This window comes from Tamandua tetradactyla, chromosome 26 (assembly GCF_023851605.1).
Source record: "Tamandua tetradactyla isolate mTamTet1 chromosome 26, mTamTet1.pri, whole genome shotgun sequence".
NCBI classification, from domain to species: Eukaryota; Metazoa; Chordata; class Mammalia; order Pilosa; family Myrmecophagidae; genus Tamandua; species Tamandua tetradactyla.
In genome coordinates, this window is record NC_135352.1 from 20,177,105 (window position 1) to 20,192,968 (window position 15,864).

General features: G+C 35.4%; 1 protein-coding gene and 1 long non-coding RNA gene across 6 annotated transcripts in view; one reads left to right on the top strand and one right to left on the bottom strand.

Moving 5' to 3' along the window:
* The window catches only part of LOC143669742 (uncharacterized), a 266,208-nt gene that overhangs the window by 78,935 nt on the left and 171,409 nt on the right, over window positions 1–15,864 (top strand). The window contains exon 5 of one of the 4 annotated variants that reach the window (XR_013169026.1): window positions 2,854–3,293. The exons of the other annotated variants lie outside the window; for them this stretch is intronic. This is a non-coding gene — a long non-coding RNA (uncharacterized LOC143669742). Of the gene's footprint in view, window positions 1–2,853; window positions 3,294–15,864 lie in introns of those variants that run through there. 4 annotated transcript variants of the gene reach the window in all.
* The window catches only part of MSR1 (macrophage scavenger receptor 1), a 98,654-nt gene continuing 87,154 nt past the window's right edge, over window positions 4,365–15,864 (bottom strand). For both annotated transcript variants that reach the window (XM_077144340.1, XM_077144339.1), the window contains exons 9-10: window positions 14,736–14,924; window positions 4,365–6,169 (exon numbers count right to left, since the gene is read on the bottom strand). In XM_077144340.1, the coding sequence (XP_077000455.1) occupies window positions 6,036–6,169; window positions 14,736–14,924 (323 nt within the window). In that variant the 3' untranslated portion in view covers window positions 4,365–6,035. The remainder of the gene's footprint in view (window positions 6,170–14,735; window positions 14,925–15,864) is intronic.

Consider the following 15,864-nt stretch of genomic DNA (forward strand, 5'->3'; position numbering starts at 1 on the left):
TCTCTTTTTCCACATTTTCCTTCAGCTCACTGAATTGATTTCAGAGATTTGTTTGAACATGTTTCATTAGTGGTTTCAACACCAGTATCTCATTTGAAGTGTTCGTTTCTTTCTTTGACGTATCTTCATTTTTCCTAGTATGACTCATGATTTTTTCGTTGTACACTGTATGGTGAGGGTCACATTTCATTCTTTTTCCATTTGAGTGTCCCATTATTGCAACACTCCTTGTTTAATTTTTGTTTGTTTGTTTGCTTGTTTGTTTGTTTGGGAAGTGCCTGGACCAGGAATTGAAACCAGGTCTCCCTCATGGCAGGTGAGAATTCTGCCACTGAACTACCCTTGGACCCCGGACTTTCCTTTTTTTTTTACTGGTGTCAAAGTATCTGATTTTCTTGATTATTTATTGTGTAGGGTTTTTTTTTAAATTTTTACCTAGGGTTTTCTTGCTGTTTGGCTTTGTTCTCTAACTGTTCCTTGACATTTGGTTCAACTTATTCTAAATCTATAGCTTAGCTTCTATTTAACTGAACAGAATTTTCAACCCTTATTTTTCTGATTCTTGCTTTGCCTGTATGGAAGTTTTATTTAAGTGCCGTTTATCATGTATGCAGTTGTTTAACCTCTGGGAAAATTTTTCTTTTTTCCCTCTTCCTCTTCAGGGAATATGGGTCTGCTGTTTTATTTTTGTTTTTGCTTTTGTTTTTGTTCTGGTTTTTGCCTCTATGTATTTTTAACACTCCTTCCATTACCTTTAGCAACTTTTACCTTTATCTCTAGCTCTGGGGGGAGGCTTGCCCCTGGGTAGAATCAACCCCAGTCACATTTTCTCAGACAAGACAGGCCCAGGACTCTCAAAGGGCATGAAGTTAGGATCAGGGCTCCCTGAGGATGAGATCCAGCAGGGTGCCAATCTTTGTTGTGAAGCCTCTCATTTCTGTACTTTTCCTGTCCAGCCCATCACATGGCATTTGTCAGTCTGCTGCTCCTCAGAGGTGTAAAGTGGTACTGTGCCTTTAATTCTTAGTAGACCCAGTCTTTACAGGGACATGTTTGAGACAGAGGCTGAGGCTGAAGGTGTGCTTAAAAAGTTTCTTTTTTCCGGCTCCTAGGTCAGAATTCTCTAAATAATAGTCACAGCCTGCACTGAGCCTTGCCACCCCTCCTTTATTTTTTATTTTTTATCTTTTTTATTGTGGTGAGAGCAGCCACTCTCAACTTCCTGTTCCTTATAGGCTGTAAACCTTTAGAGTTTTTCTATCAGTCCCCTTTCTCACCAGCCAGAGACATATTTAAGGCAGGCTTCATTCTGCTTTCTGTAGGTTGAATTATTTTTAGTGTTTGAGACAGGCTGGGCTTAGCTTTTTATTGATTGAAACTGCTGCTGATAATCCTAGACCTCAAATCCTCTGAATGAAAGTTGCCAGTTGCACTGGTGCTCTTTCAGTTCCCCCCATACACACACTCCTTTCTTGGAAAAGATATGTCCTTAGAAAACTATCTTGTCCAACTGATTTTTTGCTTTGTCTCTAAGGCAATCCTTAACTCCACCCTTGACTGGGGCAGGCCTGAAAACTGATAATGCTTCTTGCTTTTTTCAAGATACTACCAGAAAAAAATGGAAAGAAACAAAATCCTTCTTTGAATTGGTCCCCAGCCCCCTGGGTTCACCATTGAAGATCTGGAATTGATACACAGCTCGTTGTGCCCTTTTCATGAGGCTCAGCCCTTTTCCAGTATTCTGAGAACAGCCAATTCCAGTAGGCTGTGATTTACATTTTTTTCCCCGCAGACTTGCCTTCTCCCTGCTGGCAATGGTGCTGATGTGGTATTTATTACTTGTTTGAATTGTAAATTTGTTTGTGCTCAGAACTGATACTCAGTTGTCCAAATTTGTTAATCAAATCTACAATTGGAGCTTGGTTGCACTTTTCTTTCCTTGCTCCTAATAGAGAGGGCTTCTGTTTCCCATTAAAGAGATACTCTGAGGCAACCTGGTATGCCAGTGGTGGAGGGACATCAGCTTCTACAATGTGGAAGAATTTACTTACTGTTTGATGCTAATCAAATTAATGCCTCCTATTTGTACTTCTTGTACTGGTTCCAGAATGGTGTACAATTTGCATCTCATTCTGGAAGTCCCTCAAACAGTTTCTCCAGATGGTGCCTGGCTCTTTACTAGCTGCCTTAGAGGACAAACTATATTGCATACCTCCCTAAGCCACTATCTTTCACCATCTTCCTATTTATGCTATTCTTAATGTAGTGCATATATTTTAGAGCTAATAGCGATAAAAAAAACTTACAATGTGATACTCAGTGCTTTAGGTACTTTACTTACTATAACTTTTTTAAGACTCACCATTAAAATAGGTGCCATTTTTTAATCACCATTTTATAGGTGAGTAAACAGGAACAGAACGGTCACATCAATTTACTTGAAGTCAAATAGAAAATCTGTGGTAAATCTAAAATTTGAACTTGGGAATTCTGACTCCAGATTCCAGTCTCTTAACAATCTGCTGTACTGCGTTTTCACAATTAAATAACATATGAATATTAATAACAATTATTTTGGGCTAATTAGTAATGTTGTTGTATGACAACTCTCTTCCAATCTCATTCCTTTCCTCATATATACTCACAATATATCTTTTCATTCCATATGCACTTCCTTTAAGCCTTTGTCATAGAAGTTTTTTTTCTTCCTTCTTGTTTAGGTAAATATATTAAATGACTTACACTTAAAACTATGCTTTGTTAAGAGACCTTAAATTTGGAAATAAGTTTTGTAAGTTACATGAAATTTTATTTTATTTATTTATTTTACTTTTTTTTTTTTTTCATGGGCAGGCACCAGGAGTCGAACCCAGGTCTCTGGCATGGCAGGCGAGAACTCTGCCAGTGAGCCACCATGGCTCACCCTACATGAAATTTTAAAGATTGCATTTTTAAAAAGGTATAACAATGCTAAGAGGAGGCAATCCCATTCAAAACTGTGTGAGAATCAATGCGTTCTTAGCAGAATATGATAGAACTGAACATTTATATATGTACATTGGTTCCATTTCCCTTGTTTGAGGCTCATGACACCTTTTTATGGAATTCTTTGAGTAGTTTTCTCAAATCTAAATTCTGAATAGAAGTTACTCTGTAAAACAAAGTACCTAATAAAAGGTCAGCAGAATACAGGCTAATATTCTTTTATAAATGATGTTCTATTTTTGTGTTGTAACAAGAAGATAGATTAGACAAAAGGAAAACCATTTATACATCTATTACCCAAAAGTCACTGAAGTGGCAAGAATCAACCCAAAATGTATAGTTAAAAAAAAATCAGACTATATTATGGTTGTATGGTTGATAAAAACTGTATCTAATGCCAAAGAGGTATTCCTATAGTTGCTATATTCTATTTTACATGAATTCAAAATTATTTCAACATTAACATTTCCTATATACTTCTTGAAGAAGACACTGTTAGCTGTCTACTTGACAGCCATCACTCCTTCCTCCTCTCTTCCAGAACCTTGATTTTGTTTAATTGTCATGGGGCCTTGGGCTTTATAGACCACTCTCCAGTCCTTAAGTTTGAATAATACATACTTTTCTAAGCCAATGATGGTAAGTCTATCTCTTGCCAGTGACTGGTTTTCATTTAAAAAAAAAATTATACACTTTAAATTACCTTGATTCTAGTCAACCAGACAAATAGAATCTATCAATTTTGATCACTTGGGTTTTTGTTGTTGTTGTTTGTTTGTTTCTTAGCAAAACACAGATTTCTGCATCCTGGAAAATTAGTGCAGTTCACCATTCCAAAGTAAATCAAATTCCCAAATTGCATCGTCACTGTGAAATTCTTTTTCTGACTAGACTGAACTTTGCGCTCTATCTCGATTACAAAAATGGCTTTTAGTCTCCCTGAGTGGGTCCCAGGGGATCCATGGGAAGCTCAGAAGACCCCCAGCCAGGGTGCAAAGGGGCAGCCCAAGGCGCAGGCCCCAGTTTAGTTCTTTTTAATACTTGAAGAGTTGCCATTGGACTTGGACTTGTCAGAAGGAAGAACCCTCCAACTATTTTTTCCTGGTTTTCTCGCTGGTGACTATTTTTACTTTACTGCATGTAACATGTTAAAGAAAAAGAGGCTTCCACCAACCCCTGTATTTATTGCTTCACAATAGACTGGAGCCTGGATGCCCAGGGCTGCCCTCCCGTCTGCCCACCTCTGGGGTGTGCACAAGCTACCCCATTCCTCCAAGGCAGCGTGCAGCCCTGGGCTCTTTTAACATGGATTTTGTGTGATTTTCTCCTCTTTTGCTTTAAATTGTGTAGTACCAATTTTAGAAAATAAATCTTTGGAATTGTTAAAAAAATTATTTAGATAATTTATTAGTTTTAAAGATGCAAGTGCCTATACGAATGGGTAAAGCAGTATCCATATAGCATTAACAATATTACATTCACAATTCATACACACTGATCTGACATCCTATGCAGGCTGAAAGTGCAAATGATTCTTTTTAATACAATATTGTCTATCTTATGATGGAAATACTAAGACACTAAAACTCAGCACAAGTAGTTAATAACTAGCTCAAGACAGAGCCAGGGTTTGAGCCAGTCAGTCTGGTTTCAGAGTCCATTCTCATTACTACAAAATTACACTGCCAGAGAAAATACCCTTTGTTCAGCAACTAGAAGAATATAACATGATAAAAATGTGTTTTCATTAGGTGATTTCCAATAGTTCAGATTCCAAAATAATATCTTTGCCTTTTCAAGTGAGAGTGCAGTGAGTCTACTATTTGATGACTGTTTGTGAAGTGCAACTTCAGGATACGAAAAAATGCTAAAGCCCATGCTTTTGCATATCTCCATTAGAGAATAGTAAGACAATTCCTTAATAGTACTATTTTATAATTGTATGTTCCTATGTACGGGGCGTAGGAAACTCAAAAATTATGTTCTTCTTAGGACTAAGATTAGATTTTGTTAGGCTTCAATAACAATAACTGTCAGTTTGACTGCAGGTTTAACCAGTCACTTCCATGATACAGAAACTATTCCCAGGGTGGCCTTTCACACTCTAGGATAGGCCCTTAGGATTTGCTGAATGTGCCTCTCTCTCTCTCGGGGCATGAGAGAGAGTTGAAACTTCTCTTCCTTCTGCTTTTAAGACATTTGCATTTTCTTAGAATGAAGTAGATTTTTTTTTTCCATTTTATACACAATGTCCTAGAATTCTAACAAGTTGATCATCCAACCCAAATTAATATGTATAACAAAATGAGTTCCATATTGACAGATGAAATTTTTGGTCCACCAGTTATTGGGGCACATATAGTTTGAATATGTTGTCAAGTAGTGATGGTAGATCTATATCCCTTTCATATATCTTGCTTTCAACAAACTTTATGGTTCAGCAAAATAATTTCAGTACATTACCATGTAAAATAAGTCAGACATATCATTAATAACATTGCTATCTATCAGCTAAGTTATTGCACATTCAGAGATCTTAGAACCAATATCAGATTCAAGAAGCTGAGTGAGATTCTTCCTTTAAAGATGTATGCAATTTGTAAATTTCATAAATTTGGCCCAGTGGAAATGGCCCCAATCTTTCTCTTATTCAAAATAATTAAAATAAACTAAATAGGGATTTCAAAGAAGACAAAAATATCAAAAACTGTAGTCTTGTGGTGAAGATATCATAAATTGGCTCCAAAATTTGGTATATGTTTCCATTACCATTGGACTTTGTGATCTAGAAGCCCTAAACTTAAATAAACACATCGTATTAGAAAATTCTACTTTACAAATCTGTTCATAGAGAAGTTAAAAATGTTGGAATAGAAACATAGAGTAATTATGAAGGTGTTCAGTATTTATATCCAGGAATTAAAAAAAAAATCCTTCCAACAATATTCACAAACTCTAAAACATTCACTGAACAGATTTTAATTGGAGGAAGGTAATAAATCATTTTGCAAAAATAATGAACTCATAATCATGGATGAAAATATGATAGACTATGAAATGCAAGTTACTCCAGCATCTTCATCATGTGAACAGGTTCTCACACCCCATTCTTTGATTTTACACTCTTCAATAGATGATTCTCTCCCAAAACAAAATACTCCATTTAACCATATTGGACCAGTACCTGCAAAAAGCAGACAAAACTGCATTAGTAAGTATAATTGAGTATTTGTGTTTGAGTGTGATGATTCATTCACAAATTTAACAAAAAATTGAAAATATTCACTACCTATATGAAAATTCGATGTTTGCATAGAAGTTCCATTAAGATTCAAAAATTTATTCCCTGCCCTAGAAAACTTTATACTCAGTATGTAAACTACTAAAATACAAGGTAATAAGATACAAAGGTATATGTACATTCTTATGAAACTGCAGACTAAGGAATGATTTTCTCTAAGAAGAGTTCAGATTAGTTTATTTGTAGTCTAGAAATCAGAAAGGAAATAAACTTTAATAGATCATCTATGTGAATCTACATCACAAAGAGTCTTGGGACACATGTAGAAACTAGGAAGGGATCTATAGCAGTTCATTCTTAACTTTCAGACATTTACTCCAATCCAAGCATTATTAGATTCCATCATTCAACAAATCTTTTCTGAGTATCTAATATGAGTAAATAGAAAAAAATCCCAACTATAGGAACTGCCGACCTATTGAGTGCTTATGCTCTAGATTACTAAAGCAGCTGGGTTGCTTATGTCATCAGTGGCAGACCTGCAGCTTGCATCCAGAACCTCTGTCTCCTAGTCCTCTGCTTTTCTCACTGAGTACATATGGTATATGTATGTTGTGTTATTCAGTAACTTAGGTCTTGTGCAATGTAGAAAAGATTCAGACAGCAAATGTGTTTTGAATGCCTACATATAAGACAATCTTCTATATCTTTTCACATATGATTTTTAAAATTCATTTCTTAAAACAGCCTTGTGAAATAATAGCAGTTATTGCCATTTCATCAGTAAATAAGCCAAGACTTAGAAAGAATGTATGACTTGCTCAGAATAACAGAGAAGATAAAGCTAAACAACAGAACACAATGACATTTGAAACTTTGTGGTATTCATTGGATATATATAAGCCCTAATAGAGTTATAGAAATAATTTCTAAAGATTTGTTTACTTTTACATTAATATATTCAGAAGTATTGCCCTAAGGGAAATTTTTATTTAGTACATATTTCCCATCTTACTCCAAACTGTTTCCTGCATTAAAAAATTAATGCAACGGTAGCATAAAATTCATAACATTTTATCCTCACATAAACCTCAAAGATTAAAAAACAAATTTATTTTCATTTCTTTAGGTAATACTGCTACTAAAGGATTTTTGTTTTTTCTATTGTCATTGGTTGCTTCCCACCCCCCCAAACTATCATTTCTACTCAGAAGAAACCTATGCAAAATTGCTGTTGTCTATTTTAGAAGTGTTTTTATTCTACAATCGTCTGTCCCTCCCCCTCTCTGTTTTCTGTCTGTCATCCATTCATCCATCTGTCCATTTGTCCATAATACTTTTCCATCTGTTTACTCATCTATCCATCTATATATCTGTGATTGCCTTTACAATGTTTGAGGTTCCAGGAAGGACAAATTGGCTGTTTTTGTGTCTGCAAAAATCACAAATAGTAGAAAGTATCTGACTGCATTTTAATTATATACAGTCCTGCCTGGTTGGCATGTGTTTACAGTACTTTTAAGACTTTTGCTTGGGAATTACTTTTCCAACTGTTTCTCCTTTGGAAAAATCACTGAACTTTGCATCAAAGTAGAAAATGAAATGGGAGTCAAAATAGAGAAGAGTAGGTGAACCTGGGAGTATAATTCTGGATTCTAGTTTTGTGGCTGTGGAAAAGGCACTTATCTTCCCTCAATTTTATCAAGTGCAGACTAAGGTGGTTGAACTAAAATAGCTCTAAAAGTTCATCAACCTTTACAATTCTATAAAACGCTGAATCTCTTTTAGGACTGAAATTCTTAAAAGATTAAAAACCGAAGAAGGGCATCTGTCTATGGATAAAACATGGACTGAGGATCAGGTTAAGGCATGAATCTTGACTTCCATTTAATAGCTGTGTAAAATTTGGACTAGTTTTGTGACCTGTCAGGCTTCTTTCTTTATGAAAATCTTAGGCTGTAATTTCCATTTCTCATGGCCACACAATAAATAGTACAATTCAATACTTAGTATTGTAATTATATGTAATGAAACAGAGATATTATGAATATTATAGGCTTTATGTTAGTTTTAGTAATACCCAATATCCATGCATTTATATCACCAGTATATAAGAATTTGAATTCTGATCTGTCGATAAGTTTTACTAATATTTGGGATTATTTTTATTGCCATTCACTAAAAGATCATTCAGAGGTGCTGGGTTATATTTTTTATCTCCTTCTGTTTATCCTTGAAGTTTTAAAAATGCCACTTAGAGATTATTACGGAATATGTCATTGTATCTAGAATTATCTTTTGAGTTTGCTTTCAGGTTGGAGTGTTCATATTTTAAATTTAGGAGAAGATGAGATAGCTGCTCTGGACCCAGATATAACTGAGCATACAGGCTGGTACAGATGTCCAGAGATAGCACCATTGTCTACTAAGACACATCCAAGTTTGTTACAGGGAGACATCAGGGACAAGGGGTTGGCAAACCTGGAGAGAAAGACGGGAATGACTCATTCTTCCTTCCCTGTCCCATGTAAGATAAGTGCTTCCTAAATTTAACCTTTTTGGCTACTCAGGAAAAACAAAGAATTTTCTACTTCAGGCAAACGATGCACCCACATGAAAGAACCTATTTAAAGAAGTGTGCTTTAAGCTGTATTCCTATAAATCACTTTGCTTACAGCTGCAAAACTAATTGTTTTTAAATCTCACAAGGATTATCTCTAGTAAGCCAGGTTTGCTATTTTAAAACCAGAAGGAAAAAAAAAAAAAAAGAAGCTGGGAAACTATGTCCAGAAAATTTTATTCTTTCTGTAATGGAGGAATTATATAGAGAATAAATTCAAGATTTATTTTCTTGTTTTACTGTTGGTAATCATTTATAATATTTTCCTGATTCTTCCTGTTTACTTTTTCTAAGACAATGATAAATAATTAGGAATCTAATGCATCTCTCTCTGTGTCTGTCCCCTCTTTTTTACTCATATTTCTAAGTTTCTTTCTTGTCTCTGTTCTGTGTTTAAAATTGCTTTTTCCTTTCTACCTGAATGAAACTGTAAATTTAAAGTAGAGGAGTGGAAAAATAAGGAGTTTAAACAGCTTTACATAAAAAGGTTGTTTGCCATGTCTAAGCCAAAATATATAATGTAAGCCTGTTTCTTCAAATACAATGTATAGTGAAGTGGATCATGAAATCTATTTTTCAGTTATTTTTTTGCTTTGGAAGAAATAATGTCAGTTCTGTTACTTCTTTCTCCCAGTTCATCTTGCTTTATTATTTTAAAATTCTCATAATCTTTCTTCAGTTGTTTGGCACTGAACTCTAGGCAGACAGTTGAAACAAGAGTCGGGTTGGTACAGAGTTGAGTTCCTGCAAAGAATGTACCTTCAGTCACACTTTTGCACAACAGAAAAATCATATTAATACATGGTTCTTTAAGGTCCTTTGAGCACCACTGATGTCATTGTATAAAATACTACTGATCTGGGGGTGCGAGGGTGGTTCAGTGGTGAAATTCTTGGAGACCCTGGTTCAATCCCTGGCACATGCACTTCCCAAAACAAACAAAGAAACCAACAAAAACAAACAAACAAAAAAATTCAACGAATGGTACTGCAATAACGATACTTACATGGAGAAAGAATGAAATTTGACCCTGCCATACATCATACAAAAAGTATATAATAATACTAATCTGACTCTCACCTTTCAAAGAGAATGATAAATCAACTTGTAATTATGCAGCTTATATTGTTTCTAGCAGTGAAATCTGTCACTAGTGAGCCACACTATATGGCAGGCGTGGTGGTGGGCAGTTTCTCTATGCTAGCTCATTTAATATTCAAAACAATCTGCCAGGTTGGTATTGTTATTTCCATTTTACTGGAAAGAAAAATCTAAACTCTTAGATATAAGTTGCCAAGCAAAGGTTTAAACTCACAACATTTTAGTTATAAAATCCATGGTCTCCTATTTGCTTCACTAGGAACATGGAAAATGTGAAAGGAAAGCCAAAATGCTGACACACCTTATTGTTTTGTTATAATAAAACTCTAAATCAACAACTTCCACTAATACACAGTCCACAAAAAAAGTAGACATTCATATTAGAGAAGCTGTCAGTTTTCTTGAGAAAATTATCTCCATATAGCCAAATGAACAATTTCATGTGAGAGACTAGACTCTACTGTTCATTAGTAATTTAAATGGAAAATTTTTCTTGCCCATTATCTTGGGTTACTTTTTTTCTTTTCCCTCTCACCAGTGTTTTAGCCTGGGAATCCTTGAGATATGAGTAGGAATGAATACAAGCTTTGGGGAAAGCACAGTTTCCCTTTGAGACTAGGCTTTAAAACTAATGTGATCTTAAAACAATAGTTTCGGGAGGCGTACGGGTGGCTCGGTGGCAGAATTCTTGCCTGCTCTGCTGGAAACCCAGGTTTGATTCCTGGAGCCTGCCCATGCCAAAAACAAAACAAAAAAACAGTAGTCTCCCATGGTGTGTTTCCCACCTATTTTGGAATTCCAGTGGAAGCACATCTTTGAAGTCCTTGGCCAGGCTTCATGCTCACACACAAAAAAATAAAGCTAAGGATACAACATCTTGCTTGTTCATTGTCATATCACAGGTTGTGTTTTGCCAAAGCTCATTGGTTTCACCTGAATTAAAATACATATACTACTGCTGTTTCTCTGAGTTTGGTTCTCTTTGTGAGAGATTAAAGGTTTAGCTCAAGGTATAGGAGATTGATAAACTGGAGTACCAGGTTTGTTTCTGAGACAAGCAAATCTAAAGCCTGAATTGTCAATTCTCTGGTTAATGTAAGCAACAGAAGAACTCATCTTGGGGAAATGCATTATAAATTATTTTTCCTTTTTGGGCTGGCCTATTCATTGGATTCTCTGAACAATTGGCAAACAACACTGCATTTTGTCCAAGAAGGCACATCCTAGGAATCCAAATCATCTACATATTATTTCAAAAACTAAATAAATTTTAGCTATTTTCCAGAAGAGTGAGAAGCCAGGAATGATACTTGTATGTCCTCTTTTTTTAGAACTGCAGATGTCTACTTCATAGATGCCAACAGTTAGTTGAAATATTTTATAACATTATATATTTAAAAACAACAGCCTTTAAGCCATGGACCTTAGTTATCATGAGACAGATTCTCTCTGCACGTACCATTGTTGAAACTAAGATTAGCAACCCAGTCTTCTAAATGACTGAGTTATTCATGTAATTCTCCAGAGGCCAAGAGTTGGGGAATTTTTATTTTCCCCTTCTCAGAAAAATAAAATAGAATTCTAGGTAATTGACCTTGAAAATGTTTCACTTTGGTAGCAAATTTTGTAGGTGCAAGAATGGTTTTTGTCCCATTATTTTCAAGCTGGAAAAAAAGGTCTAAAGATATAGTAGAGATAAGAACTTAGGATACCCCAAAGATCTACTTGATTGTGGCAAATTGCAGGCTGGATATTTTGTACTTCCTTTGTTTCTTCTATTCAGACCTTTATGCAGAGTTAAGGGGCTGCCCCTGGGAGCAGAAACTCTCTTTATTACCACTCTCAGTTATTTTTGTCTATCTTCTTCATGAAATTAAATAATCTTTCCTGCCTCTGAAAGCTTTATAACTTGGCACCTCTTCTTAACTCTATGATGTGATCTGAGGCAATGAATTTATTTGGGGAAAGGGATAAAGGCCATAATTGTGGTCAATAATCGGCCTTCTTCAACTGAGGTGTCTTTCCCTGGATGCCTTAGATTGGACATTTCTATAGCCTTGCTTTAGTTGAGACATTTTCACAGCCTTAGAACTGTGGATTTGCAACTTAATAAATTCCCCCTTTTAAAAGCCAAAAAAAAAAAAAAGGATGATATCACAACAATATCACTTTTGCATTTAAGAAATTTATCTTCTAATCTTCTGGTGCAATAATTTGACATGCTTCTGTATTTTATCACTGCAGATAAAACTCTCTGGAAATGCTATTTCATCTCTGAAATTATGCATACAATTTCCTCTGTATTTTGTTACTCATCCACAAATATCTAGAAGAATAGCCCTTATGGAATCAAGAAACTTAAATCTTATTTTTTGGGTGGCATAGTCCTTGGAGAATTATCATATTTAGACAGTAAGATAAAGGTCACCCAATATCTACATCTTTAGTTGTATGTATTCATAGGGAAAATGACCATCCCAATAACATTTACTGACAATTTTAAAAATCACGAATAATTTCTTACATATTATACACAATTTTTATATCATGACTGCGTTTTGTGAAGTTGGCAAAAATGCCTTGTAGCATTCATTACTCTTATGCAAGTATAATAGCAAATGCAAATTCATCTTGGTAAGAAAACTTTCTCTCAGATTTTCTTTCATTCTTCTCTACCCCTTTATGAGCTATTCTGCTCCCCCTCATTAAGCCCTTAATTATCTTCCTATTAATTTTCCTCCTAGCCCCCTGCCTTTTACAATGTCTAAGTTTGTTCATAGGTCATAGCAGCTGTGACCAACCAACAGAACTCTGAGAACATACTCCTGCTGCAGCAGAAATTTGAAAACCTACATCTGTCACAACAAGAACTTCACTACCAGCCTGTTCCAACTGAACCCAATTAATGATGCTCCCCCCCCCCCCCCGCCCTCGGCTTGAAGCAATTTATCCCCCTCCCCCTGCCCCAACTACACCCTTTTGTCTGCAGGAAGTAGCTTAAGAAAGAGTGCAACATCCCTGCTCCCTCTAAAAATTTCTTTGAACTGGGCTAGAGCACCCCCACAAACCTAACCCCTAACTCCAGTCAATTTTATTAAAATAAAAAGGAACATCAGGTCTCAGAAAAGGACCTTTACATATAAAATGGACTCTGTAATCTGGAGGCCTCTCGGTTTCTTTCTCTCAGCTTCTTTTGCGGAGCCTGATATTTTAGAGACAGAACAGTGTGTCAGAGCCCCAGCAACCAATCATATCATAAGCCCCCACCCAGTCAAGGGGCAACACACCACCTAGTAGGCAACCACCCCTTCCGACGTCACTGTACCTTTAAACCACAGCTCCCAGAACCGAGATCCAGGGCCATTTTCTCTTTCCTTTCGCTGGCTGCCATCTGCTTTCACTGTTTTGCTCTCGTACCTACCTTTTCCCTGCTCCCTCACCCCAAATAAACCCATTAAGCTTTGGGAAAAAAAATACCTTGAAATAGAATAGATTCTTAAATATGTATTCAATGGACCTGTAAATGCAATTTGTATTGTTTTCTCATTCAATCCCTCCCATGATACTTTTCTTTAAATAGGAGGTACCCTTTATAAAACTACTAAAAGAAAAAAAAAGAAAATGTAAACCCATAAAACTAAATAATCTCAAATATTATAACTACCTTTTTTTCTCATGTGTGAATGTTTTTTTTCACATTTTCATTGTGAAATATTATACATATTCAAAAAAAGAAAAAGCAATTATTTTCAAAGTACATTGAAATTTGTTACAGAAGAGATTTCAAAGTTTGGTATGGGTTACCATTCCACAATTTCCTCCATAACTACCATCTCATTAACTAAATAGGAAATATTGACTAAGATTTTATTCTATATGTATGACTACCTTTTCTGAATCTCTTTAGCATTCAGAAGCTAAACACTAATACATGTTTAAAAATACATAAAACCTATTATAAGATGCCACGTTAGAAAAAGAAAGGAGACGGTGGAAATGTCACTGGTATACATTCAAATATTTTGTCACCTGCAAATTCTCTCCTTAGAGAACAGGTTACTGAATCATATTGGCAAAAATATACAAATGCTGAAGAATTATTAAATCTTTTATACCCTCAGATAGAAGGGAAAGTAATGTCTGTCTTTCGTTATTTCCAGTCACATTCTTAAGAGGATAAGATAAAGAAAGGCTGTTAATTGTTTCCTTGTCTACCATGGGTAGTCACTGGTTCTTATCCATGAAATGAGAGAGGAAGGTGCTAGCCTCTGCTTTTACCTCCCTGAAATACCCCAAGGAATCACATACACCCACCCTGAAGGAGTAACTGCTCTTTGCAAGTACAGTGACTAGCCATGGTAGAGAAAGAAACAGTGACAGCCTTTCTTTCTCTTATCCTCTTTTAAGTAACTCCTTCCAGAAGTGACACATGCTCAGTTGCCCACCAGACCCAGACCTGTCAGCTCAGCTTCCCATGGTATGTCAAGGCTTGTGGATAATTTACTTTTTTTCCTATTTTATCTCCTATTCCTCGCCAATCACTTTATTTTCCTCTATGCCAGTTGTTCTCCAACTGACATATTGAGTCAAAGTGAAATTTAAGCATTAAAGGCTATCTGAGAGCATATCATTCATTTTTTATTACTCCTTTTCTTTTTATTTCTACCCAGGAAAGACCATTTTAACAATTCCACTCCGATTTCTTTCTTCCCTAGCTATACTTACCTCTGTGTATTTAAAGAATGCCAGCGTTTCATTTTTTAAAAAGCACAGGGTTCTTTAAATTACCTTGTCCAAAATAAGCTTGCTTATGCACACTTCGAACCCCTTGGTATCCCAAACTCCTGCAGATCACCTGTCCCCCATTCAGCTCCCAGTGGTCATCACAAATGGTGCCCCACTGGCCGGCATGGAAGACCTCAACTCTGCCCTCGTGGGGCCCGCCACCACCAACTAGCCGGACTGTCTTCGATGAAGCTGTAACAAAACAATTCAACAAGCATTAGTTAGGTACATTTGATTTTATAATACTTTTTCTTATTTAGAAATCGTTTTAGTGCATTTTCTCAAGTTCATCTATGGGAATTAATAGAAAACTTTCTAGCACCACCTATTGGTAAAGACTTTAACTGCACATGTTTCATTAAGAAAAACTAAAGAGGCAAATCCTTGTTTTAACATTTATATAAATTATACATAAGAATACATCAAAGATTATATTCCGGTCATTTGCAGTTCAGCAGTTAAAAATTTATTAAAAATGTATTGTCAAATGCATTTATTGTCAAATATGACAATAAATTTTATTTAAGTATTTTTCTTGTAATTAGAAAAATGTATAAAATTATTCATTATTTTCTTGACACACTAATACAAACCCACACACATTCCAGCGACTTTTAATAGTATAAATGGGCACATATTTTATAATGTAAATTTACAGAGTGGATGACTAATATTCATATTTTCTACATGAGAAAACGAATGATACTGACAGCATTCATTTAGAAATAGCAAAGGTGTTCTTTGTTATGAGGCCCATGGAATTTTTCCCAAAGTGTTGTTAAAAAAAGAAAAAGAATTAATGAGACAAAAACCAAATAACTTTTGAGCATTTTGAGAATTGGCTAAGGCAGTACACTTTACGAACAATTATACAATGTTTATATTGCAAAGGTAAATTTGTTCCACAGTGTCAAGCTGATCAAAATCGCCATATGTTCGTTAAATTCTTATAAAATCTTGATAATACTGAAGGGAAATTTGCATAAATATAAAATGGTCCTTTGCTATTTTTAAAAACCAACATAAACATTTTGAACCTAAGGCAATTCAATTAATATTACATAAACAATTCACTTAGAATATTGAAATTTCTTTGAACAGCCTTTACCATTCAAGTAAGTACTGTATTTTT